At 40.2% G+C, this 24,204-nt stretch overlaps 2 protein-coding genes and 1 long non-coding RNA gene across 5 annotated transcripts in view; 2 read left to right on the top strand and 1 right to left on the bottom strand.

The window, feature by feature from the left end:
* gabra2b (gamma-aminobutyric acid type A receptor subunit alpha2b) overlaps positions 1-12,049 on the top strand; it is a 33,989-nt gene extending 21,940 nt beyond the window's left edge. For 2 of the 3 annotated variants that reach the window (XM_028009440.1, XM_028009439.1), the window contains exons 8-10: positions 5,451-5,603; positions 6,805-7,007; positions 8,219-12,049. In XM_028009440.1, the coding sequence (XP_027865241.1) occupies positions 5,451-5,603; positions 6,805-7,007; positions 8,219-8,530 (668 nt within the window). In that variant the 3' untranslated portion in view covers positions 8,531-12,049. The remainder of the gene's footprint in view (positions 1-5,450; positions 5,604-6,804; positions 7,008-8,218) is intronic. The other variant, XM_028009441.1, reaches the window with a different exon arrangement.
* Positions 12,050-14,256: 2,207 nt separating this feature from the next.
* Positions 14,257-24,072, top strand: guf1 (GTP binding elongation factor GUF1). The gene is made up of 17 exons (XM_028008400.1): positions 14,257-14,712; positions 14,835-14,946; positions 15,253-15,401; positions 15,844-15,924; positions 16,009-16,086; positions 16,154-16,237; positions 16,322-16,386; positions 16,460-16,663; positions 16,981-17,120; positions 17,293-17,416; positions 18,083-18,215; positions 19,333-19,476; positions 19,684-19,817; positions 20,835-20,936; positions 23,527-23,646; positions 23,739-23,775; positions 23,854-24,072. Exons 1-17 carry the CDS (start codon positions 14,527-14,529, stop codon positions 23,986-23,988), a joined length of 2,028 nt encoding a protein of 675 aa, XP_027864201.1. The 5' UTR covers positions 14,257-14,526; the 3' UTR covers positions 23,989-24,072.
* LOC114138909 (uncharacterized) overlaps positions 15,408-24,204 on the bottom strand; it is a 45,556-nt gene continuing 36,759 nt past the window's right edge. The window contains exon 3 of the long non-coding RNA XR_003594342.1: positions 15,408-15,797. This is a non-coding gene — a long non-coding RNA (uncharacterized LOC114138909). The remainder of the gene's footprint in view (positions 15,798-24,204) is intronic.

The raw sequence follows: 24,204 nt of genomic DNA, 5'->3' as shown, positions 1-24,204 counted from the left end.
GATTATTTCAATAATTGATTAATCCGATTAATCGTTCAATCCTAACCCTGACAATTTAGGCTAGGTGAGTCTTATATATTTGTGCCACACTTTTCAGATTCTTATTTGTAAAAAATATTTCAAACTATAGATCCTTTCATATCTCCATTACAATATACAATAATAAACTTTGATTAAATCCCATGGTGTCGTAATATGACATAATGTGGAAAAAAATGTAAGGCATATGAATACCTTTACAAGTCTTGAGAGTTCTCCACAGTTTTAATTAATCCCCTATTGCTTAAAAAGCATTAATATCAATTGACTGCATTATAACTGGCTCTCTTGACAAGGCCCTCCGCTGTGGCAATATGGAGTCACACGCAGCACAGTGATAGACATCATACAGGGCATCGCACAAAACAACCTCTTAGTGGTTATTAACTCAGAAATAAATGCCCTCTGGGGAGAACGCATAAACAGCAGCAGAGCTGGAGCAGGTGGAGGCAGCGAGGAACACAAAACGTGTTAAGTAGGCCGCTGCATCAGTGCCGTGCAGGCGGGACGGCTGTGGGTGAGGTCGGGACGCCCCGCGCTGCCGTGGCGACGTAAGCGGCTAACAGAACAGCGTCAAAGCAGACGTGTCACGTTACTTTGTGACAACAACAAAAAAATGGAGGGGGTAAAGGGCAAGAGCGGCGGCTGGAGAGTGAAGCCCTGAGGGGTCGCAAAATTCACCTGACAGATGAACCAGATTCAAGGGGTGTTGTTATGGTAACAGTGCACGTTGCCATTGAAAAAGAATTTGTGTAAACTAGCGATAAAGTTGTAGCACAGCGCTCCACAGATGGTGAGAAACGTTTCAGAAGACACAAAGATATCAGAAGCTATTTATCACTCAAGCTGAAGGCTGGACGATGTGGCCGGAAATCGTATCACAATATAATCGTTACATGTCGGTAACAATTATATTGTTATAATCGTTAATTATAATCAATAATTATCTGAAATACTGCCAAACTGGTGACATGACCTTGTTTAAACCATAATTTCCTCTGGAGAAGTTGTTCTCATTTTCTCCTTTCACTCCATGCCATTGTTTTACATTTTTTTAGCGGTCGTGAGGCACGGTGTCAAAACATGAAACTGCTGCTGCGCAAGTTACTCAACATGTTGTTGCTAGGTAACCATAGAATGAGAGACATAGTTGATGCCAACAACCTGGCTTTGCTAGCCAGGAGAGATTAGTGGCTACAGTCTTTCCTCCGCCTACATCCCCCAGGATGCTGTGCGGTTCTGGATTTAGTGAAATTATTGAACATTATATCAGACATAATAGATTGGTATTATGATGGGTTTATTTTCCAGCCCTAACTTGAACTGAGGGTTGGTCAGAAGACATATGTGACAGTTTAGAAGAGGCTTAATAGCACTTTTTAAAGCGGGGCTCTGTAGAGTAGTTAATTAATGGTCAGAATTTTGCTTGAGAAATTTTTGCTAAAAATTTGGCTGAGACATGTTTTCAAAAAATGTTCAGAACTTTGTGAATGTGGCCCAACATACACTGCAAAACTCCTAACAAAACTTCACTTTTGTCCTCCAAATTTATGAAATTTTAGTTTTTTCATTAATAAATTTACAACTTCTGCATTACCAGATCATAAAATACACAGTTGGCATAACTGCACCATGTAGCACCATGTGAAGATCTTGTTCTAGTGCACATATTTCTGTAACAGGTGTCCAGGTTGCTCAGTCTGATGCCGCAAAAGATAAAAAGTTGGTCATAATTACAGCAGGACGAACACATTCTACACAGCCTCCATTTCCATGCTTTTGTTGTTCCTACTTAGAGAAGCTACGGCCACGTATTCCTTAAAGTATTGTCGATTAGATGAGGTGCTTAAATAAAACACAGACTTTAAAAATTCTGGAAATGGTTGTGTTTTGAAGACAACCAGATGAGATTGAAATGTTTAAGTCGAATTCACACCTGATGGTTATGAAAGACTCTGAGGAGTTGGTCCCTGGCGGCGGACATCGATCAGAACCGTGCAGCCGGCAAGCTGAACTCTTGAGGGAATAGTGGGCAGTCTGCAGAGCTTCCTTCCTTATAAAATGACAGTAATGAATTTACATGTAGCTCTCTGCTATGTCCAGACATTTCGGTCTATACTGTAGAAATATTCTGGACTTATTTTCTACATGTCTCTGAACCAAGAGCTCCACCAACATCTCCCATTAGATAACCTTTACCAGTATGTATTCCCCCCACCCAGTGAGTGAATCCCATTATCAGGGGAATCCCTGCTGCAGTTTCACTGAGCAACAATTTGCCATCATCGCTCCACGCTCCTATCTGGGTTAAGTGGCGTTTGGTGCGTCAGTGGAAGGCAGAATGCTGCCAGTCGCTGTTTCTCTCATCTAACTGGCCTCTCCACAGTATCTGATTGGCTGGCTCCACATTAATCATTCATCGCTCTTGTGTCAGTGTTGGTGTGCAGCGTGCTAGCAAACTAGGTCATTGGGCGCTAACGAAGCTGCTTTGAGACCTGACAGGGTCGGACATCCTGCTGCATCTGTAGCCGTACCGTCCAGCCAGGCAAGACGAAGCCGTTACAACACGACTCACTTGTTTCTGCTTGGTCTTAAAATCTACTTTTTTCTATCTGGGCACTTTAAAAAAAATGATTGGCTTTGCAAACTTGACGACAATAATGTTGTCCGACACCCATACAGATTTCTTCTGGTTTTTCCCTTTTCATCACACTTTGGCTCATCAAATAAATTTTATTATCAGAGAATTGGCGAAAAGTAATATCCCACCAAGCCTAAACGCTGGGTTTGTGAAAACGGTCATCCCTATAGATGTAAAAAGCCCACTCCACAGCATCTCAATTGGATTTGAGCCAAGAATTTGACTAGGCCACTCCAGCTGATGTGTTTTAGTGATCTGTCCAAATTCCTAACCGAAGTGCAGTTCAATTAAATACAATTCAATTCTTATATTTAGCACCAATTCACAACAGGTGTTGTGTGTAGGCACTTTGGAAAAAAACCTATTTCAATTCAATAACGCACATTCCTATTGACACTAGTGATCAAACAGTGCAGTAAGCTCAGCTAATTTCTTTTTTGTTGTTGTTGTATGTTGAACTTTATTGAACACTATAAATTTCAAAAAACACTGATCATGTGACCAAATAGAGAGGAGGAAGGCATTATTTAATAAAGTTAAGAACCTCATGGGTGAAGTAGGTAGACAATAGTATTTCTTTAAAGAATAAAAACATTTTTCACTCTTGAAAGTTAATGTAGTCTTATCATAACTTTCATCATTTGTAAATGTTTCCACACAGCTGAGCTTATCTTTTTCTGATGAGGGAAAGAAGTGTACAGCAACAAGTGGAGGAGGGGAAAGACAACGTTAATCTGTCCTCCATATAGCCAGAAAACCTCTGGTCGTTCTGGCATCTTAAAAACGTAGAAATGTTGCTATGATTATTTTTTTTCTACTTTATTTAAAACGGTAAGGTTTTGCTTTTGTCTATTTAGTAGCATTATTTGTAAGAAATTAAATTATGCATCTTAAGCGCCATATAACCCCGTTGTGATTCCTAAATTAGTCCCTGCCGGTATCAGGGATCCGAGCGTTCTTTGGCTGATGGGACTACTTTCTGTGGGATCCAGTCGTTAACTTCCCTCCGGATGAAAGCGTCGCAGGTTGCTGCGAAGGAAACTTCCAGCGCGCGGCTCCTACACCTCCCCCTATCCACAGCCGAGGCACAGGGACTGGCATGCAAATGAAATTACACAAGATGTAGAGCTCTCCGTTGGGTACTGAGAGCTTCTGAGCTTCTGTGTGTGGCTGTGGAATGGTGACAGAGAGAATTAGCTCCAGCAGAAACACAACCAATACCGCGGTTTTTATACCAAAAAGAAGAGGGAACGAAAAGAAGACGTTCTAGGATTAGTCCATGGAGTTGACACTCTCCCTCCCCCCTCGTTCACATTGCTGAAAAGGACTTCCTTCATGCCAAATGGATGCCTGTATCAAGGCCCTCATTTCCAAATCGCAACAAATGAGCTATGTTTCTCTGCTCTGTTGCCATGGGTAACACATCTTTTTCTTCTCGTTGCTAATCTTGGCTGGTCTTTCAGATCTCTTCCATTTGGAAAGCCTGCCTGTTAGTGCAGCTCTGACACAGTTTCATGCTCCTGTCAGACATTCGACTGTGCTGCTAAGAAAACACAGAGGTGTCTTTATTTCTTTATTAGCAGAACAGGCTGTAATTTATTAAATTATTGTAAATAGCAAGTCCACATGAGTTGATGCCTATCTCAAGCACTCATTGGGTGTCAGGCACAAATTATGTATTAGCTATAATTTAACACCAGAATCTGGAACAAACGTCCAGACTACTAGCTGTGTTTCCATTCACCATAAAATTGTGCAAATTGAAAGTGCAAAAATACATTTGCATAATGGAAACACACCAATTTAGAAAAACCTTCATAAAAGGTATTTTTTGTTAGGATGAGGTGCTTCTTCAGCCGTATCGTAATACATGTATATAGCAAAACTACAATGGAAACTCTTTTGAGTCACATGATCAACAACCGGATGTTACTACTGATGATAACATCAAAGAAGACAACAGGAAGTAGTAGAGGATGATGGTTTGTTGTTGGTTTTTTCAGACCAATGAGCAGCTGGCTCCACCAGAGCTCAGTTCATAAAAGCTCTCAACGTGTTGAATCCACTTAAAATCGCCAACTACTATTTCTCCAACAAGCCGTGTTTGTAGCCCCTCCCAAGCAGGCGGGCCTTGAGTAAGACACAGACGTGTCCTCTGATTGGCTGATGGATGATGAGCACTAGCGCCATGGCTGGATTATAAATATAATCTCATGTAACCGTTTACATCCGTCGCTGCCATGATTGTTAGACTTGTCGGGTAACGTGTGCTGACGCTTATTCGTGTGTGATTTTAGTTTAATTTCTTCTGGAATCGAAACACTGCAACTGCAAAATTGTGTTTTTTTGACATTAGCAGAATAGCGGCAAAGATTTACTCTCATTTGTAACAGAAATGCACCTGGTGAGTTCCTTTAAACCGAAGCTTAAAACCCACCTGCTTACAGCTGCTTCTGATTAGTGGAACATTGATCAACATGTTTGATGTGATTTTTGAAGATGGCGTTTGACAAAATGTAATATTTGCTTGTTTCATAATCAATGACTGTATGATGTTTTTATGATTTAAAGCAATTTGAACTGCCTTGTTACTGAAATGTGCTTTACAAATAAACTTGACTTGACTAAACCAAACCAGACAAAGAGGACGTTAATAGGAACTATGACAACCTCTATAAACCAAATGGATTTCTGGCAGGGTTTATACACCAGTGAAGATGTTTTCTTACTTGTATTATTTTAACATTGCTCTTGTCTTCTTTTTTTGCAGGTGAATACACTGTGATGACAGCTCATTTCCACCTAAAGAGGAAGATTGGTTACTTTGTCATTCAAACGTACCTCCCGTGCATCATGACAGTCATCCTTTCCCAGGTGTCATTTTGGCTAAACAGAGAATCGGTCCCTGCTAGGACTGTGTTTGGTACGTGGAGTTGTTCTGCATCGACATTTCTTTTTCCTACCTTCCAGACCTTATTAGAATGTTCTCACCTCTAGTTGGATGAAGGTAATTTAACACCAATGACATGATGGCAAAGCCATTAGAAATTAAGGAAATGGGATATAAGAGACGAGCTGCTAATGGAGTGAACAGAGAGCTCATGTTAGTTGGCTAAGACGGGTCAGAACATCCTTCTGATGTTATAAACATGTTATAAACATAGACACATTGCAGCATGTTGTCATGGGCACAGGATCCCACCCTCCAGCTCCCTGCTTGAGAGGAAAAAGCTGTTTGCTGACGATGACTACCATTAGTTTTAGCTGTCAAGTCGCCAACATAACGCACTAAATCTTAAATGTAGGCATGATACATAAAATAGAAAGAGACGCAATGCTTTGCTATTAATTGTGAACACTACAACAGCTAGATAATGAGGTACGACATTCTAAAAGTCAAGAAAATGTTTTAAATGTAAAAATATTGAGGGAGAGGGAAGTAGGTAGTTACGCTAGCTTGACTTTGACAATCTTAACATGTGGGTGTGCTGTGGAATTCAACGTGTTTCGTTTCAGTTAAAAATCTAAAAAGGCAACCCACACACCAACTCTCTGACAGATCATCAGTAGAGCAGGAGTTTAAATGAGCTAATTCACTCTCCCAGTGTTCAAATGATCACTTATTAATAATCGCAAAATAAACATCAAGCTTGAAAACATAATGCTGTCACAGACCGAATGTTCTGTTGTTTGTGTGGGAAATGCTTGTGTGGTTTTTGATGTTTAATCCTGATACAATAGTGGAGCTGTTGTCAGTCTGTTGCTATGGCAACAGGTCTCTGTAGAGTAGCCGAGAACAGAGAGCGAGGAAGTAGAAGAATAGGAGTGGTTTTGAGTTATTCTTCAGCGGGTTTTCTGCCCCATTTTCCCTTTGCACTAACTTAATAATACCGACATCTTCATGTTTTATTTTTTTTACCATTTTGTTCTACCAGGGCAGGTAAATGGATGGCAAGTAAAAGAATCGTCTCTCCAGCGTTGGGCACATGCGTGAAACTTTCTGGATTTAGACAATAACTTACAACGTGTCTAAAGATGGCAAGCATTTACGCTGCAAAGAACCTGTAGAGAGACATAAAAATGATCACAGGTGGATCCTGAAACGTTCTGTTGTCTTGTTCCAGGCGTGACCACGGTCCTCACCATGACCACTCTGAGCATCAGCGCGAGGAACTCCCTGCCCAAGGTCGCCTACGCCACCGCCATGGACTGGTTCATCGCCGTCTGCTACGCCTTCGTGTTCTCCGCTCTGATCGAGTTCGCCACTGTCAATTACTTCACAAAGCGCGGCTGGGCCTGGGATGGGAAGAGTGTTGTGAGTGAGAAGGTAATGAAGAAGAAATCATTTGTTCCGACAGCCTCCATTTTCAAAGAAAATTTATTAGCGCTGCACCGCGGCAGATTGTGGCTCCAGAGGCATTTCCTGGAGAGGAAGGGAAATAATGGCAATTTCTCATTTAATTCTCTGGGTTTGTTTTGCTTTGTTTTTTTTTTCAATTTGGCACATTGGTTACACTTCATTGAATTAGGACAATGTGACTATCTAAAGCATATTCTGTTCATTTTCCGTTTTTGAGGGGATTGAACCGTAGAACCAACTGCTTTTCCCCCCTTACTAATTTATTGTGTTTCCTCCTTTTTGTCACACTTAACTGTCTCTGATCATCAACCAAATTTTAATTTCAATTGGAAGCAACATGGGAAAGACAAAAAGCAGCCACATGTCAATGTCATTCATTAAAGCTGCTGTATTAAAATGCCTTTTACATATTTGTTAAAACTTTAGGAGTTTGGTCTTAGTGCTGTCAATCTTCTCCTGTATGCGCTGCTAAATTTACTAGTAGCGGAGAAACAACTCACTGTTACAGGAAGATTCCGTATTCGTTGTTATCAGTGGTGGTCATGCTAACTAGCATTAGCATTCGGGGAGAAGCTGTAGCGTAGCAGAGAGAAAGGGGGAGTGTGAGCAGCGGGTAGACAAGTGTAATTGACAGTGCTATCACCCTTTTCCTGGCTCTGATTGGTCGTTTCTTACTAAGTGATGTATTTTTGTAGTTTGCTCTGAAGCTTTAAAACCTGCATTTTGTATTAATCTTAAATTTTTTTCATATATTTAAATGAGTTTTAGCATCTGAAATACTTAAATAAGTCAAAATAGCAAACATAAAATTACTTTGTAAAGGACCCAAACACTTTTTTCTCTATAGATGATGTAACTGCATATCAAGAGGCTTGACATGTTGAAGAACCAAAGTACTTTTTATTTGCCTCTTCTTGTAGAAAAAATAAATATAAGATTAGGGGTCAGTACCAAGTTGTTTTTGTCCATAGCTGCTCATGCTCCCTTTTTTGTTCGGCATTTTTGAAAATTATGAAAATGAGTGTTCATACAAAACACGTCGTTGACTGATCTCGTCCCTCTTTGGCCTTGCAAAATGCGTTCCAGCCACCGAGGCGCTCAGTTTGACGTCATTGGAAATCCGTGGACAGGTGACGAAAAGCGAGGCTTCGTGAAACTGATCCCCCTCTGTCTGTCAGCAGAAGAAAGAGAGGGCTTCTGTGATGAAGAAGAACAACGCCTACGCCGTAGCGGTGGCCAACTACGCGCCGAACGTTGGCAAGGACTCCGGCACGCTCCCGACCATCGCCAAAGGCGGCGCCGTGGATCCCGGCAAGGCCAGAGCGGACGGCAAGGCCCCGGAAGCCAAGAAGACGTTCAACAGCGTCAGCAGGATTGACAGGCTGTCGCGGATTATGTTCCCGGTTCTCTTCGGCGGCTTCAACCTCGTCTACTGGGCCACCTACCTAAACAGAGAACCGGTTATAAAGGATATGGTCCCGTCCAACTAGAACTCGGCTTCGGACGGGTTCCGGCCTGTGGAAGAGACGAACCAAATACCTCCAGCCACTGCGGTACACATACTTTTTGCAGTCCCGGATTGCAGTGTGATCCTCTTTCTCCGCCCGTTTTCTACACCGTCTGCAGCACTTTTGAAAAATCCCGGCTTTTGTAAATGTGTACGTATATTTATATATTTAAGGCATCATTGTGATACATTTTGTGATTACTTTTAATCAAGTATTGATTATTTCCTTAAAAGTTATGGATACGGAAACCTTCACGTGGCCACTGTACATACAAACCAAATGGATAAAGACCCTGGACATTCACACATGCAGAAATTTACTAATATATTTAGTGTGTTCACCTATAAAAGGTAAAATCACAGCATTGTTTTTTAGTTTGTTCGTTTTTTGAGTGGAAGGAACTGAAAATAACGTTTTTGGTTTCGACCATGATTATTTGAGCAACATAATTTTTTTTTTAAGTAGATAACTCACATCAGTATAATAGTGTTCCTGTTTTAAACTTACATTATAGTCTGGGACAGAAGACAATTGAAGCAATCTAAACTAAAAAAAAAAAAGAAAAGGTGAAAAAAAGAAATCACTCGTGTGTCAGAAACAATGTCTGTGTTTTTCCAGCGTTTACATGCCAGGTTTGATTTCAGCGCAGTACTTCTGTAGAAAAACCAAGAGAAATCAGGGGGACTCTGGTATGAAATTCAAAATATGAAGTGAAAGTATGAGCACCACTGTCTTGGCTGACTGTTTAGCATTAGCATCAGCGTTAGCATTTAGCTGTGGTCATGTTTAAGGGGGTGGCTTTATGTCGGCGCGTGGTTTCATTTCGTCCACATGGATTTCGTTTACATCCCTCCTTTCTTCCATGTCAACAAATCATTTCCAGCCTGTTGGTTTTCGGCATATTTCGTAATTTTGTACTTTGACGTTTTTGATTCTGCGCTGACTTTTCTGAATATGAACTGGTGTCATGTGCCATGAGGTGTTTTGTATTGACCATGCTGTAAGTCATCCATGGCTGGTGGACATTTTGGAACTGCTTTGACAACCTACCATTCGAAGTAATCTTCAATAATCTATAAAACGGTTGACGGTAGGGAGAGGTGGTTAATGATGCCTATCAGCTGGAGGTCGGACTGGAATCAGAACCAAAACAAATGCGAAAATAGTTTAAAACAAAGTTTTTAGATAATAATATGCAACTGCATTAAGTCATACATGATTTGAGTGCTTTCTGACAATTTATCTCCATAATTATGTAGTCATATGCTATTGTTTAACCCTCCTGTTACATTGCCATTACAACAGATGAGATTTATTTTATGTTTTGCACTTCAAATATTATGGTTGAGCCAAAATCTCTCATGTGTTTAGCTGTTGTTGTTTTTTCACCAGTTTGTATCACACCCCATCGCCTATTATTACATTTAATCCAGTTGGATCCTGTTGACTCTGGTAAAAAACTAACAGTAAAATAATCCATGACCTAACCAAAATAACTTAAAGAAATCTCCATAGTGATGGATATTTATATGGGTCTCCTATGGCAACTACGAGTTGATGTACGGTCGATACGATCCATCCCACATTAGACAACAGCATTTCACTCCACTTTTATGCTGCTGTTTTAAATGGTTGTGTGCATTCTTTTTCTGCAACCACTTTGGTTTGTTGTTTATCTTTTTTTGTTGTTGTTTTTGTTTGGGGTCATTTTACGTCTCAATGATTTTGTATATCAATGTTTTTTGCTGGTTTTGCTGGGGTTTTTTTTAAAGCTGTTTTATACCAATTTTCCAACAATTCTGTCATCCCTTGAGGAGATTTTGTTCCAGTTTTAAACTAATTGCCAGCAAAAAAATAAATAAAAAAAATCCCAGTGGGAGATTACTCGAAGTTGTATAGCCAAAACAAAGAACAGAATAAAATCAGTGAATTTAGGATTAAATTTGACATGTTCAGAAAAAATGTACAGATAACTTCTAAGATTGAAGTGTTTTTCATTTTGTTTTTATTAATCTTCATTTCTTGAACAACTTAAAAACTGAGTGAAGCAAATCGATGGAACATGAATACAAAATGGAAGAGGGTGGCTACGTTTAAAAAGAAGAAAGTGTATGAGTTTGTAAAAAAAAAAAAAGGGACGGCCAGAACGTCTTTCATACTCAAATTAGACACAATATCATCAAAACCATAAATTCATCTACATCATTGTCTCTTTTTAGTGTAAATCATACAGATTTTGTTAAAATGGTGAGATGAAAAAAACTCCTTGGAAAAAAAAGGTTTAAAAGCTGAGAGCATGTGTTCTGCTTCTGTTTACAGTCAGACGAGTCGCCCCCTGCTGGCCAGCTAGAACCTTACAGTGACTTTTACTCTGTACACACTTTTTATGCATGGTGATATGTTTTTTCTGTTCAGTTGTCAGTCACTAAAAAAAGTTTTTAAAAAAAAAGAGAAAAAAAGGCTAAAACATTTTTGTGGATTTGAGATGACTGACTGCTTTTGAATTAAGCAAAGGAAAACAATTTGCATGAAAAAGACAAACAAAAGGAGGAGCTGGAGGTAGAAAAGTGTACTGGATGCAACTACAGACAGAAGGAACACAAATGTAGAAGAAAGTGTGTGTGTTGTTTTTACGTTAACCTTTGAAATGTGACAATTGTGTTCTCCATAAGCGATGTTGAGATTTGTTGCGGTGGGAGAGATATTCCTTCGACGTCGTTGCTTCAATCAGAACGTCTTCCTCTGAAGTGTTCACTGTTTCCACCATGTTTCAACGTCGCCGAAGACAAATCAGGAAATCCTTACACATCTGAGAGCGATACCGCAAATATCCAAACGTACAGACCCGATTTTAACTCCACTAAAGAAAAAGAAAAGAAAAAAGTTCAGATATCTCTTGTTGTTTAGTTTTTCTTTCACATCCAGCTAATCGTTTGTGTTTGTGGCCTGAAGTGAAAGGACGCTGTCAGGCTGTAGAGGAAAACCAGAAGGTACACGCGGTTGTCATGTGATTTATTGCCATTAGCATCAAAACAGAACAGGAGCTACCAGTTGTTCTGCTTCACAAACATCTGGCACGAGAAAAAAAAAAAAAAAAATCTGAATATTAAGTTAAACCCATGTCTGTGTCATGAAGTCCATTAAGTCCATTAAGTTTTTACGGCTTAATTTATCCTCCCTTACAGAAATGTATGATATAAAACATTTGTTGATGATTTTTGTCTGTCATTGTGTATATACAGTAGCCTATATAAAAAATTATATTCAGCCTCATATATATTCTCATAAAGTGCTATGATTTTACTTTACAGCTTAACATATTTAATTTCGCTCTATTCTTTTACTTATTTGAACAGACCTTGCATGCAGATTAATTTCACATATCAGGACGTGCAGCTTTTTCCAGGCAGAAACTTCAAACATTCCAGGTAAAGATGATTGTTCAGAAGATGGAGGACTGATTTAGTGCACAGTTGTTTTTTAATAAAACACACTCTCCCAGCTCTTCCTATCTATTCTTTTGTGATGCTTTCGCTGCAACAACCACACAGAGGCAAACAGCAGCTGTAGATTAGACTCCCGATACATTTGAAGTCGTTGCTTCTTGCGTTCTTATAGAGATTTATTGATTTTTTTTAAAAAAAAGAAAAGAAAACAAGTCGACATCTCTGGTTCAATAATATCATAATAAAATGGTTAAAAAAAAAAGTACAATAAGTGAATAAATATTTTACTTTTTTTTACTATTCATCTAACCTAATGTTCTTTCTTTTGGTAGCAGCGTTTCGCCCTTCTCTCTCTCTAATCTATGAGCCGAGCAGCTCCTCTGTTCCTCTGCAGGAGTCGGTCCTGCCAACCAGCGCTGCCATGCTGCCAACAACCATTATTATTTAGCCAGAAAGCCCCGGCGGCGCTGGGCTGTGATGCGGGGCTCGTTTCCTGACCTCCTTCTCGAGCCTCGCCTCCTCCTCAGTCCACGGCTGACCCCGCTTGTCTGCCCAGAGATTTTGCACCCTGACAGAAATCTCTGCTGATGGACGGGAAGTATCTCGCCGGTCGCGCAGCGCTGCGTGGCCGCTTACAGAAATCCACATAATTGACGGCCTGGCGGGGGTTTTAGGAAATGTCCGATCGCGGCATTCAAGCGAAAAGAGTCCTTTTGATACATTTAAAGAGTATTCTGATGGAAACGTTCATTTCTAACACTCTTATTATATTTTTGGTTCATTTTAAAACACTTATTGCTAAATGATTCACCCCCCCTAAGCTTTTCAACATTTTGTCACGCTACAATAACTCATTTTATTTATTTCTTGTTTTTTTTTTTTTTTTGGCATGGACATTTTGTGCTAAATGCACACAGGACTGAAACGATTAATCGTGATGGATAGATTATTCAAATAATCAGCGACTAATTTAGTAAGTGATTAATCGTTAACTCAAAAAGCAGCCATTTGCCGCACATTAGCGTGGCTTCAACACGCTAATATGTGGCAAAACTACAAATATATATATATACATTTAGAATTTAAGATGAAAATAGTATTTTTTCTGTAAATTAGTTTTACTCAGAAGTTCTCAAGCTGCTTAGTTTTCAATTCACCTGGTTCAGATTCTGTGCATAAATAAATAAAATCCCTGTTATGCACCTTTACATATCCAATTATTAATCAATTAATCAAAAAAATAAAATACAATTACCAGCTCTACACTATGTATGTCGAGCAGAAATGGCTGAGATTTTCACATGTTGATGTTAAACATATTTTTAGCCGCAAAATATGAATAAAGAGGCTTGAGAGCAATTAACTTCCTGGTTTCCCTTTGCCTCATTTAAAAAAAAAAACCCGCTGTTTATATTGTGATTTTGAACTTGTTTGTTTTGGTCTGGTTTGTCATTTGCTAGCAGATGTTGTTCAGAAACATTTCCAATCATCATTTTATGTGTGGGGCAAAGTGAAAATAAATAGATATGTAAATATATAAATAAATAAAAAATATTAATTAAATGTTTTCAAGAGGGTTGCTCTATTATCTCACAAAGGAAAACATGCATTCTCTCTAGAACAATGCTTCTAGATTTTAATTGTAAAGAAGAAATAATAATAAAAAAAACATGACATGCCGCGTGTAGGGCTAATAGATGCTTGTTATTTTTGCTCAAAGAAGAAAAGCAATAATCTATTCAAGGCAGCTTCGTTGTCATAGCAACTGATGTCAATTTTTTATCCCACATCTGACAGGCTGAGTGGGCGGGACCAAGGGTTGTCACACGCGTTGACAGCTAATAAATGCGTCCTGCAACGACGAATAGGCTCCTTTACACAAAGTGAGGCGTCGGTATTTCCAGGCGACGCAGTTCATTCCTTTCCCTGCTTTCCGCCAAAAACAAACACATAAACGAGAAACTAAATCACAGTTTTCATTTAGAAAAGAAACACAATATCACTTATGCAAATATAAAAAAGGACAGCGGTGTCGAGAGAGCGTCGAGTGAAACAAAAAACAATCATGCAGCTGAATGAAGCGGTTCTTCAGGATGCCCTCAAAATGTTGCTAATTTCTTTATCGATAATAAAGCTGCCTGCCGTTGTGCTTGTTTAATCTGCCTTTCAACATTTGGAAAAAACTAAGTTACTTGTTTCAAGTGAAGTGGTTCAAATTAACGTTTTCCCCAAGTTCTGGTTCGAAAGAAATACATTTCCCATAATTCTTTGCCGCTGACCTGTAACCCAAAATGTCAGCGCCCTGAACGCTCATGCAAGGACTACTGTTGTTTATAGCGTAGCTGTATTGTTATGGGTTATTTATTTGAAGCAACCTGTTCACTAAGGTCTCACTTAGCTGCTTCTGCTATGTTAGCATGTTGCTAACCTTGCTAATGCTGCGCAGGTAGCCTTTGGGAGGCTTGTTAGCATTTCTCCTGCCCTGATAATAATAATAATAATAATAATAATGCTGTGAGGTTTCTAGAAAACATGACGTATTTTCTAGTCAAACAGTTCTGCGACTTTTCTCTGTTAGGACGGATTTTACCTTTTAAAGTGTGCAGAAGGAAAATACCGAGCTACAACCTTTGCTACAGGGTGCTGAGACACCGCTGGATGAAAAGTCTGCCTGTTTTATCCAGCAGCTTCAGGAGCTTAAGCACACAGCCAGCCAAGGTAACAAACCCACCTCAGAGTCAGTTCAGGCAACCATGGATGGATTACTGTTGGTAAATATGAGATGTTTAATACGTTTCCTTTAGAGTTAACAGAGTTAGCTGTTCTTTGTTGTTCCTAAGGATGCTGTCGACCTGTCCAAGTTCCCTGTGGACAAAATCAGGAATTTCTGCATCATTGCCCATATCGACCATGGAAAAAGCACCTTGGCTGACAGGCTGCTGGAAATGACAGGTAGAAAAGCTCCACAGAGTCTCACACCTTTGTAAAACAGTATCAAACACCTGGAATGTGTGCCTTTGTTTCGCTGAATATTACATTTCTGTGTAAAACTCGGTTGGATTTCTCCAAATCAAACCAAATCTTTTCAGTCTGAGACATTCGCCGTCACAAGGCTCTGTTCTGTTCCTGTTTTTGTTCATAGGTCATTATCATCATTGTCCTCTTTGCCACTTTGTCGGCGTGTTCGGAAATGTGACGTAGGCATGTGTGTCTGTTGTGCTGGAATTGTCTCTTACTGTTGATACGGTTGGAAAACAGGCGCCATCGCAAAGACGGAGAAGAACAAGCAGGTTCTGGACAAGCTGCAAGTGGAGCGGGAGCGAGGGATCACCGTGAAGGCCCAGACGGCCTCGTTGTTCTACAGCCACGACGGACAGGATTATCTCCTGAACCTCATCGACACGCCGGTAGAGTTCCACTTCTTCACAGTTCAAAACGTGTTTCCGACCCAAGCACCAAATGTTTGTAGTAATGTGACTATATATGAAAGATATCTTGCAGGGTTTCCCCCAGGAAAACTTGCTAAGCCTGGTGGTTGGTGCCAGGGCGGTCATTCATCCAGCGACCCGTCATGTTTTTGAGTTTAAAAAATGTTTAAAGCTGACAGGAAATTTGAAAATATCACTTGATAATTATGTGTTATTGAAAGATTGGAAGATTAAGACCTGAACACCAACAATGAAGTCTTGAAAAATGCAAACATTTGAAAAATAATTAAATAAATAAGCATTGCTTAGCCTGGCGGGGGCACAAGTCAAGCCTGGTGGCCCGCCAGGCTTATAATACACTTGGGGAAACCCTGTCTCGTGTTAAGAATTCGTTTTGAAGGCAGGTTTGCTTTCTCTCCAGGGCCATGTGGACTTCAGCTACGAAGTGTCCCGTTCACTTTCCGCTTGCCAAGGCGTCCTGTTGATTATTGATGCCAATCAAGTAATAAATATATATTTATTGACTTTCCGAGGATTTATTTTCCTGTATGATGTGTGGTCTCTCATCTGTTGTTGTCTCTTAAAGGGCATTCAGGCGCAAACCGTCGCCAACTTCTACCTTGCCTTTGAAGCCCAGCTAGCTATCATACCTGTGATTAACAAGGTACTTTCAGACCTTCACACTGGGAGTTGCCTGTACAAAGAAAGGTGACTTTGTTCCGTCTCCTCAGATCGATTTGAAAAATGCCAACCCGGAGCGAGTGGAGTCGCAGATCGAGAAGGTGTTCGATATCCCACGCGAGGAGTGCATCAGGGTAAAAGATGGCGGGAAGACGCTAGCCGTTTCCCCCGTACGTTTCACCGCGCGCTCCTCACAAACGTCTCCTCCTGTGCGGCAGATTTCAGCCAAGCTGGGAACAAACGTGGAGGCGGTTCTTCAGGCGGTCGTCGAAAGGATCCCGCAGTAAGATCGGTCTCCGTCTCTTGCGTCTCGTTTTGTCTCGGTTTGCTCACGCTCTCCTTCTTTTCCCCCCCAGTCCAGGAGGGAGCGTCGACGACCCGTTCAAAGCTCTGGTGTTTGACTCCAATTTCGACCACTACAGAGGAGTGGTGGCCAACATCGCCGTGATCGGAGGTCGGGTGAAGAAGGGCGACAAGATCGTGTCGGCGCATCTCAGTAAAACCTACGAAGTCAATGAGCTGGGCCTGCTGCGGCCAGAGGAGCACGCTACACAGAAACTGTACGCAGACGGCGTTTATCGTTACCTACTGGTCTTTAGTTTATATTTTCTTCTTTCCCAGTCAAACGTCTAACAGCCTAACAGGAAAATAAAAATCCAGGTCAAGAAAAAAGAAAAGTGCTGAACCTTCAAAACATATAGCTATAACTTTATTTTGTTGTTGTTTTAGTATTTCTTGTGTTTTAAAAAAAATTTTAATTGTTTTTTTTTTGGCCCCCCAATCAATTTTGATTGACAATTTTGGCCAACATAATAAAACGTTTTATCCAAAAGTTGCGTTAGCGTCTCGTGCTAATACCAATATGGCCGTTCTCCAGCTTTGCAGGCCAGGTGGGTTACATCATTGCCGGGATGAAGGACGTGAAGGAGGCCCAGATTGGCGACACTCTTTACTGCCTCGAGCGTCCGGTCCAAGCTCTTCCCGGCTTTAAGCCTGCCAAAGCCATGGTGTTCGCCGGTAAGACTCTCCCTGATTTCCGTTTTTAAAAAGTAAACTCGGATTCAAGCTGGAGGTGGGGAAAAGTTGTTCTGCTCTTGGCCCCATAGTCAAGTTTTGTTTACGTGAGGCTTTCAGTGAGGAGTCCAGTGTGGCTGCTAATGTGCTCCCTCTGTGGTTTCCTGCTCCTCAGGCATGTACCCAATGGACCAATCAGAGTACCCGGCCCTACGGAGCGCCATTGAGAGGCTGACCCTGAATGACTCCAGTGTCACAGTGCAGAGAGACAGCAGTCTGGCCCTGGGAGCAGGCTGGAGGTCAGAACCGGTGCTTTTCAATTAGTGGAAAAATGGACTTCTGGGTCGTAAGACAGAAGGTGGGGTCAGGGTTTGTACCGAGGTCACTAAGGAGAAAACATTGGCGATAAGGCCACAGTCCGCTTCTCCCCCCCCAAACTGTAACCTATGTTTGACGTTTTCACCGGAATTCTGATTTTTTCACCTGGAAAAACATCCGATCTGTGCCACATCCACACATGGAACTAATTCAGATACATATCCTATAGCAGAAAATTATGATTATCTGTGCTACTGGCATTGCATCATGATCCCTACGCATCCAGACTTCTCTACAGAAATTGCCATCAATGCTTCACAAAATACCGTTGCTATTCGTTGCGATTTCTTTGCCGTTGCTGTGACCTCGTGTAGACTATGCATCGGCTTTCGTAGCTGGATAAACTTTAAAATCGACCCACAAACGGCGCCGTCCGTCATTACTTCCGTAAACAGTGCGCTGCTGTGCGACGTCGACGTTCTTCTTCTGATTGCGCTCGCATTTGGTCAGCAGATTGAACGACCACACACACAGAAAAAAATCTGAATCGAGCGTCAAAACCTGCTGTGTGAATGTGGCCTTAGACATCTTCCCTGCTTCCTCCACATGTTTTCTAGTGGTGTTTAGTTGTGTGTCCTCCTCTACAGACTTGGTTTTCTGGGTCTTCTTCACATGGAGGTGTTCAATCAGAGACTGGAGCAGGAGTACAACGCGTCGGTCATAGTGACCTCCCCCACCGTGCCCTACAAGGCCATCCTCTCCTCGGCGAAGCTCATCAAGGTAGATGCCGCTACTTGCACAAACGTCGTGCGTTTTTTTTGTTGTTGTTTTTTTTATTGCAGAGTTTGGTTGAGTTTCAGACAAGGGATGTTTTGTTATGGAGAGTGAAAAGTGCCAAATTACAATAAATAAATAACTTTGTAAATACTAAGTTAAATGTGTCGTTGTTTTATTAAAACTGGAAATAAATATAGAAATATTTTAGAAATGTAGAATCAGTTATACAGTATGTGCCTCAATTAACTGCAACGCTTTTATTCTTAAAAAATGATTTTATTATTATTATAAAATTTAAGAAATTATCTCAAGTTCTTTTGCTGAAACAAACTGTAAACTTTAGCCATTAAACTTCCACCCATAATTATTTCATGAGTGGGCGGGATCAGAGAAGCCGTCTGATTGGCTGCTTCACACAGCAAGTCAAACAGCTTCTTCCAAGTTGACTCTTTGTCAATATTTTCACTGGAAATGTGGAGAAAACTTTGATGAATTATTTATGGGTGAGCAGCTACAACCTCAAAGTAGTTTTCTCTGGAGTAAGTTTAATAATTGTTTTATACGTTATCAACATGTTAAATGACAAAACACAAAATCTTACGAAGTATTGATGTCTTGTTTTTAGTGTAAATGTCTTATTGCACTTGAAGTAATACAGACAAAAATGATATGTAACTTTTCAGCACAAAATTAGAGCTGGTTTTAAGTCAATAATTCTTTAATATTGATTTTTTTAAAAGGTACTAGTTCCACTGGCAGATTATTTCACTTATAATAAGACATTTTCCCATAAGTGAAATAATCTGCCAGTGTAACTAGTACCTTTTTAAACGTCAATATTCAATAATTATTGACTTAAAACCAGCTCCTATTTCTTGTTGAAAAGTGACTTGTCTCTTTATTCTTGTTATTTTTGTCTCATTTCAAGTATGATAAGATATTTGCAGATTTTGATCCTTTTTATCAAAAATCATGACATAATTTCTACCTGGTTATAGAGGAAAATTTTTCCCCCCTATTTTAAGGTATTTTTCCTCCTGACTTTCTCCTTAATGAAGCCTGACATATGTGATCAGGACCTCTAAAACCCGTCCATGTTCTCGTGCTCTTGTCCTCACAGGAGCACGGCGGCGAGGAGGTAACCATAGTGAACCCGGCTCAGTTCCCAGGCCGATCGGTCGTGTTGGAATATTTGGAGCCCATGGTGCTGGGGACGATTCTGGCTCCAGACGCTTACACCGGCAAGATTATGAGCCTGTGCTTGGTAAGAGGAATGGGAGTAAAATGCTAAAGAGATTAATTAAAACTCAGTATGGATGCAGTTATGCACACATAAACATACCAGTTTAGAAAATTAAGAATGCACACAGGTGTGCCTGCTGCGGGTCAGAAAATGAGCTTTTGAGCTCGACTTTCTGATAAAAGTAAAACTAAAAGCCCTTGGAGAAGAAAGCCGTGGTTTATCTTTCAGAGTCGCAGGGGGGTGCAGAAGAGCGTGGTGTACATTGACGAGCAGCGCGTCATGTTGAAGTATCTCTTCCCCCTGAATGAGATCGTTGTGGACTTCTACGACCTCCTCAAATCAATGTCGTCCGGATACGCCAGGTAAACTGTAGGCGGTCGCAGCATGCAGCTCAAAACGACGGCTGCTTTTTGTACATCAAGAGAAAAACCAGTAGAAAATGAAAAGGGACAAATTTGTTATGTTTAGTCGTGTGTTTATTGAGGAAAATTAATTATTAATTACCAATCTGGACGGTAAAAATAAGTAAGTCTTCACACTCAGGATTTTCAGACATTTGGGTGTAGCTATAACTACAACTGACTGGTTCCAGCTGCTTCATGATTAGTGTTAAATGTCAAGTTAGAGGACATTTTGGAACTTCTTACTCAGTCTTTTCCATTAAAATTGTCCGAGTGTTAATTTCACATTTACCACTAAGTAGATTTGGGCATTTTAATATCTAAAGAACATATTAGAGAGACAAGCATTTAATAGACTAAAGATAAATTGTCAATTAATCAGATTAAAATTAGTTACAATTATCGATTAACTGATGACGTCCGCTTAAACCTTCTTTTAGTGGTGTAGTTCGGCCGCCTACCAGCAGATGGCGCCGCTGGTCATTCTTAAGTGGCCGCAAAGAAAGATGGCGGCTGCAGCAGAACGAGAAAGAAACACGGTTCAGACAGAGTCCGGTTTGGGATGCTAAATGTACTCTATGCGGTTCTGTTTAGAAATATAAACACTCGACAAGGTCCTCATGTAATCACCTGAATGTCTCTCATTCAGCTTTTTATGTGCGTAGGGCATAACAAATAAAATTGTAACATGATGGTTGGGGGAGAGGGACATGATGACAATAAGAGGCTGAATTTGGAAGCAGTCGTGAGTTAAAGCAAATGCTGCATATTACAAAAAGGCTAGCCCTTTATGCTAATAAAAGACGGTAATCAGAACTGCTTGAAATTCACTTTTCTTATAAAATATAATTTTCCTCCAGTTAAGTTGTTTTTCTTGTCATTCCCATTTGATTGGCAATTCAAGACCTCGTTTATTTTTCTGCAGTAACTCTGAAAGCTTTGCGTTCTTCTCACCACTTTCATCTCCTGCTTCCACAGCTTTGACTATGAGAATGCAGATTACCAGGCTGCCGATTTGATAAAGATGGACATTCTACTGAACGGCCGGCCGGTGGAGGAACTTACCACCATCGTACACAGGTGCAGTCAAGTCTGTATTGTGTTGAAATATTCTGGGGATGTTTGTATTTGTTACTCTTTGCAGCACTTTCATACTTCCTTGGTTGTTTTTTTTTGGATTAAATTGATTCCAGTGGAGTTTGAATAAAATGACAGTTATTCTAATCCTACAGTTCCATCGCTATGTGTTCTGTACAAAATTAAAGTTTACTATTCTTTTAGAGGGCGAACTTGCATTATATATGTAATATATATTACTTGAAAATGGTCTCCGAAACAACAACATTGTTCAAGGAATAGTTAATTTCTTGAACAATTTATCGTTCAGCAAAATTTGTTTTTATGGCAAATTTAAGTACAATTAACCCTGTAAAGCCCACACCATGAAATAACTGACAGAAAATTCCAATTCTTTGAAACTGGAGCCTTTATTGGTCCCTCTGAACAAACAAAAAAAATTTTTTTCAAATATCATTTTCCATATATGAGTTTCATTTTGTATCATATTTGATACATCGGGTCACAATGCTCAAAGATTATTTTTTCTTGAACAAACAAAAACATAATAAAACACAAATAAGTTAGATAAATTGTTAATTCTAAACATAAAAAGTGCTACAACAATGCAGCAATAACAAATCCACCAATGGAACTGGCAGGGTGGCAGTCTCGAGAACATAACATTTCAATTATTTTCTAGACATATTGTGGCTCACAACCTTTTTATTTTGCATTATGATAGGCTTGGAAACAGTTTCTGTCCTTCTTCAGACAAAGATGCACTCTGCATTTCTTACAGAACACATGGGCAAAGTGGCCCACACAGTGCTTGCATGTCTGTCGGGTTCCCCATGTTGGGAAATTATTGAGGCCATCCTTTCTCACATCAGGGGGCAACTCAGTGGTTTTCCTCCTCCTAGGAGGGGTTGGCGTTGCTTCCGGAGAGGACAAAGGACTGCCACACTTTTTGACCTTTCGTGCACTTGTGAGGGCAGTGGCAACAGAGGCCTGAAACCTTCGCAGGGGCAGGTGTTTCTGCCTGGGATGCAGTTTCTCCAGGTTTCTTCTGTAGCGGATCCATGCATTGATTACTGCCACTGTGATGGTGTGCCACCAAATGTAGATGTACCATCTTCGAGATCTGAAGCTGAACTTGTACAGTGCAGAAAGCATATCAAGAAGGTCAATGCCTCCCATGAACCTGTTGTAAGTGTCAACAATGGCCGGTCTGGGAACCATTATGTGGGTTTTGGCTTTTCAATCCCAACGCTTCACACTGCCCAGTGGTTCAACATCAACAAAAGAAGAGAGCAGGTTCACAGCTTTGTTGTCATACCATCTCACAATGATGTTGTTTTCCTGGTTTACTCTGAAATCCAGTGACCCTCTTCCGTTTTTCTTCAGTTCTTTCTCATCCATCAGTTGGCAATTCTTCACCCTGTTCATTCGGACTGTGCCTATGTAGTAGATTCCTCTTTGTTTCAAGTGCTCTACCAATAGAACTGACATAAAGAAATTGTCAGCAAAAACTTTGTGATTCTTTCCTGCTGGAAGGGTTGAGGTCATTTTCAGGACAACATCTCCTGTAGCACCAACATCAGATTTCTCTTGGTCAAGATTTCCTGCCCTTTGGCACACATCAAAGTCATATAGATAGCCACTTTGCCCACCACGTCCCCACATCTTGAACCCCCACTTGTGAGGTTTTCCTGGCATGTAGCACCGTAGATGTGATTTTCCTTTGAAAGGCACCATGATTTCGTCAACAGCGTGACATTCTTCAGGTGGTCATCATCGCCGCTATCTGGGTGTTCCTCCATCCTTGCAGGAGTCCATTCATCATCCTCATCCTCCCCTAGCTGCTCAATGTCACTTGAATTCCCACCCATAATCATATTCAGAATATCTTCAACAGTGTATGTCTTTGCCATCTAAAAAAAACACAGGCACAAAAAAGTGTGTTTATTTTATCTTTGAATTGGTCAGTTTTCATTGAAAATAAGCAAAAGGTGCAAGTTGCATATCTATTTTTAAGCTATAAATGTACCAAAATTATGAACATGCAAACATGTCATTAGTTTATATGAAAAAAGACTGTACATTGCTTGACATGATGTAAAATACACGAAGTACAATAAAAGACAATTGACTGATTTTTCGAGTTAACTGACCCACTGTATCAAATTTGATACATCACTTTTCAACACGGTTTTACAAATAAATTATGATAAAATACTAAGTAATTTTACATTGCATCAACTCAGTAAGTGTTCCTATTGATAGTTCACCCCAAAACAATTTTTTTTTCTTACCTTAGCCTTCTAAAATTGGCAAAGTTTTCCTGCTGAAAACGCATGTGTCCCAGTCCTTTGCCATGGCAGTCTTGTAGTATCAGTGGAAAGGCCTCTGGTGAGAAAGTTACTACCCCCTGTTGGATTATCAGTGCACTACATGTGTCTAATTGTATACATCGGGTTTTTTAGGGAAAAAAATGTCACACTGCTAATTTGGAGGTCTCAAAAACTCATGTATCATATATGATACGTTTGGCGTTATAGGGTTAAGTGCTTGTTTTTAAAAAGAATTTTTTTATATTTGTGTCTTCTGACAGGGAGCGTGCGTACAGTATGGGGAAAGCCATGTGTGAGCGCCTGAAAGAATCCATTCCCAGGCAGATGTTTGAGATCGCCATACAGGCAGCCATTGGAAGTAAAGTCATAGCAAGAGAAACGTAAGTAGTGCAGCTCCTCCGTTTGTCGGCAAAATTCTGGACATAGAACAACAATGCTTTGGAGTAAACGTGGTGCTGTGTTCCTCTTTCAGAGTAAAAGCATTCAGGAAAAATGTTCTTGCCAAATGTGTAAGTAGAAGGGTTTCTGTTGTCTTGTGTGGTAACTTGTCGCAACTTGTCGTTTTAATCCTCATTCATCTTTTGCAGTACGGAGGCGACATAACGCGGAAGATGAAGCTGCTGAAGAGGCAAGCCGAGGGTAAAAAGAAGATGCGGCGCATCGGCAACGTTGACGTTCCAAAAGACGCCTTCATTAGTGTTCTGAAGAGGAAAGAAAAATAAAACATCATTTTAATCCATTATTTATGGATTTGCTGCAACTGTAATCAAAAAAATAAAGGAATTGCTCATATTTTTGTAACAAAACTTTGGCAATCTTTTCTAGGTTTTGTTAGTTTTTTTTCCTTTCTGATGCTTTGTTTACATTTCTCTAATCAAAATGGACACAGTACCAGAAATAAAATACAAAATTAGACATTTTTCTCAATCATGTTGGGA

This window comes from Xiphophorus couchianus, chromosome 23 (assembly GCF_001444195.1).
Source record: "Xiphophorus couchianus chromosome 23, X_couchianus-1.0, whole genome shotgun sequence".
In the NCBI taxonomy this organism is placed as follows: domain Eukaryota; kingdom Metazoa; phylum Chordata; class Actinopteri; order Cyprinodontiformes; family Poeciliidae; genus Xiphophorus; species Xiphophorus couchianus.
Note: the sequence above shows the minus strand (reverse complement) of the source record. Positions and strands in the feature narration are given on the sequence as shown.

Excerpts from the sequence above, each read along its gene's own strand:
- guf1 (XM_028008400.1), top strand. The coding sequence starts at position 14,527 with ATGACGTATTTTCTAGTCAAACAGTTCTGCGACTTTTCTCTGTTAGGA. Across the intron at positions 20,937-23,526 it reads CTTACCACCATCGTACACAG|GGAGCGTGCGTACAGTATGG; the intron begins GTGCAGTCAAGT and ends GTCTTCTGACAG. Across the intron at positions 23,647-23,738 it reads AAAGTCATAGCAAGAGAAAC|AGTAAAAGCATTCAGGAAAA; the intron begins GTAAGTAGTGCA and ends TTCCTCTTTCAG.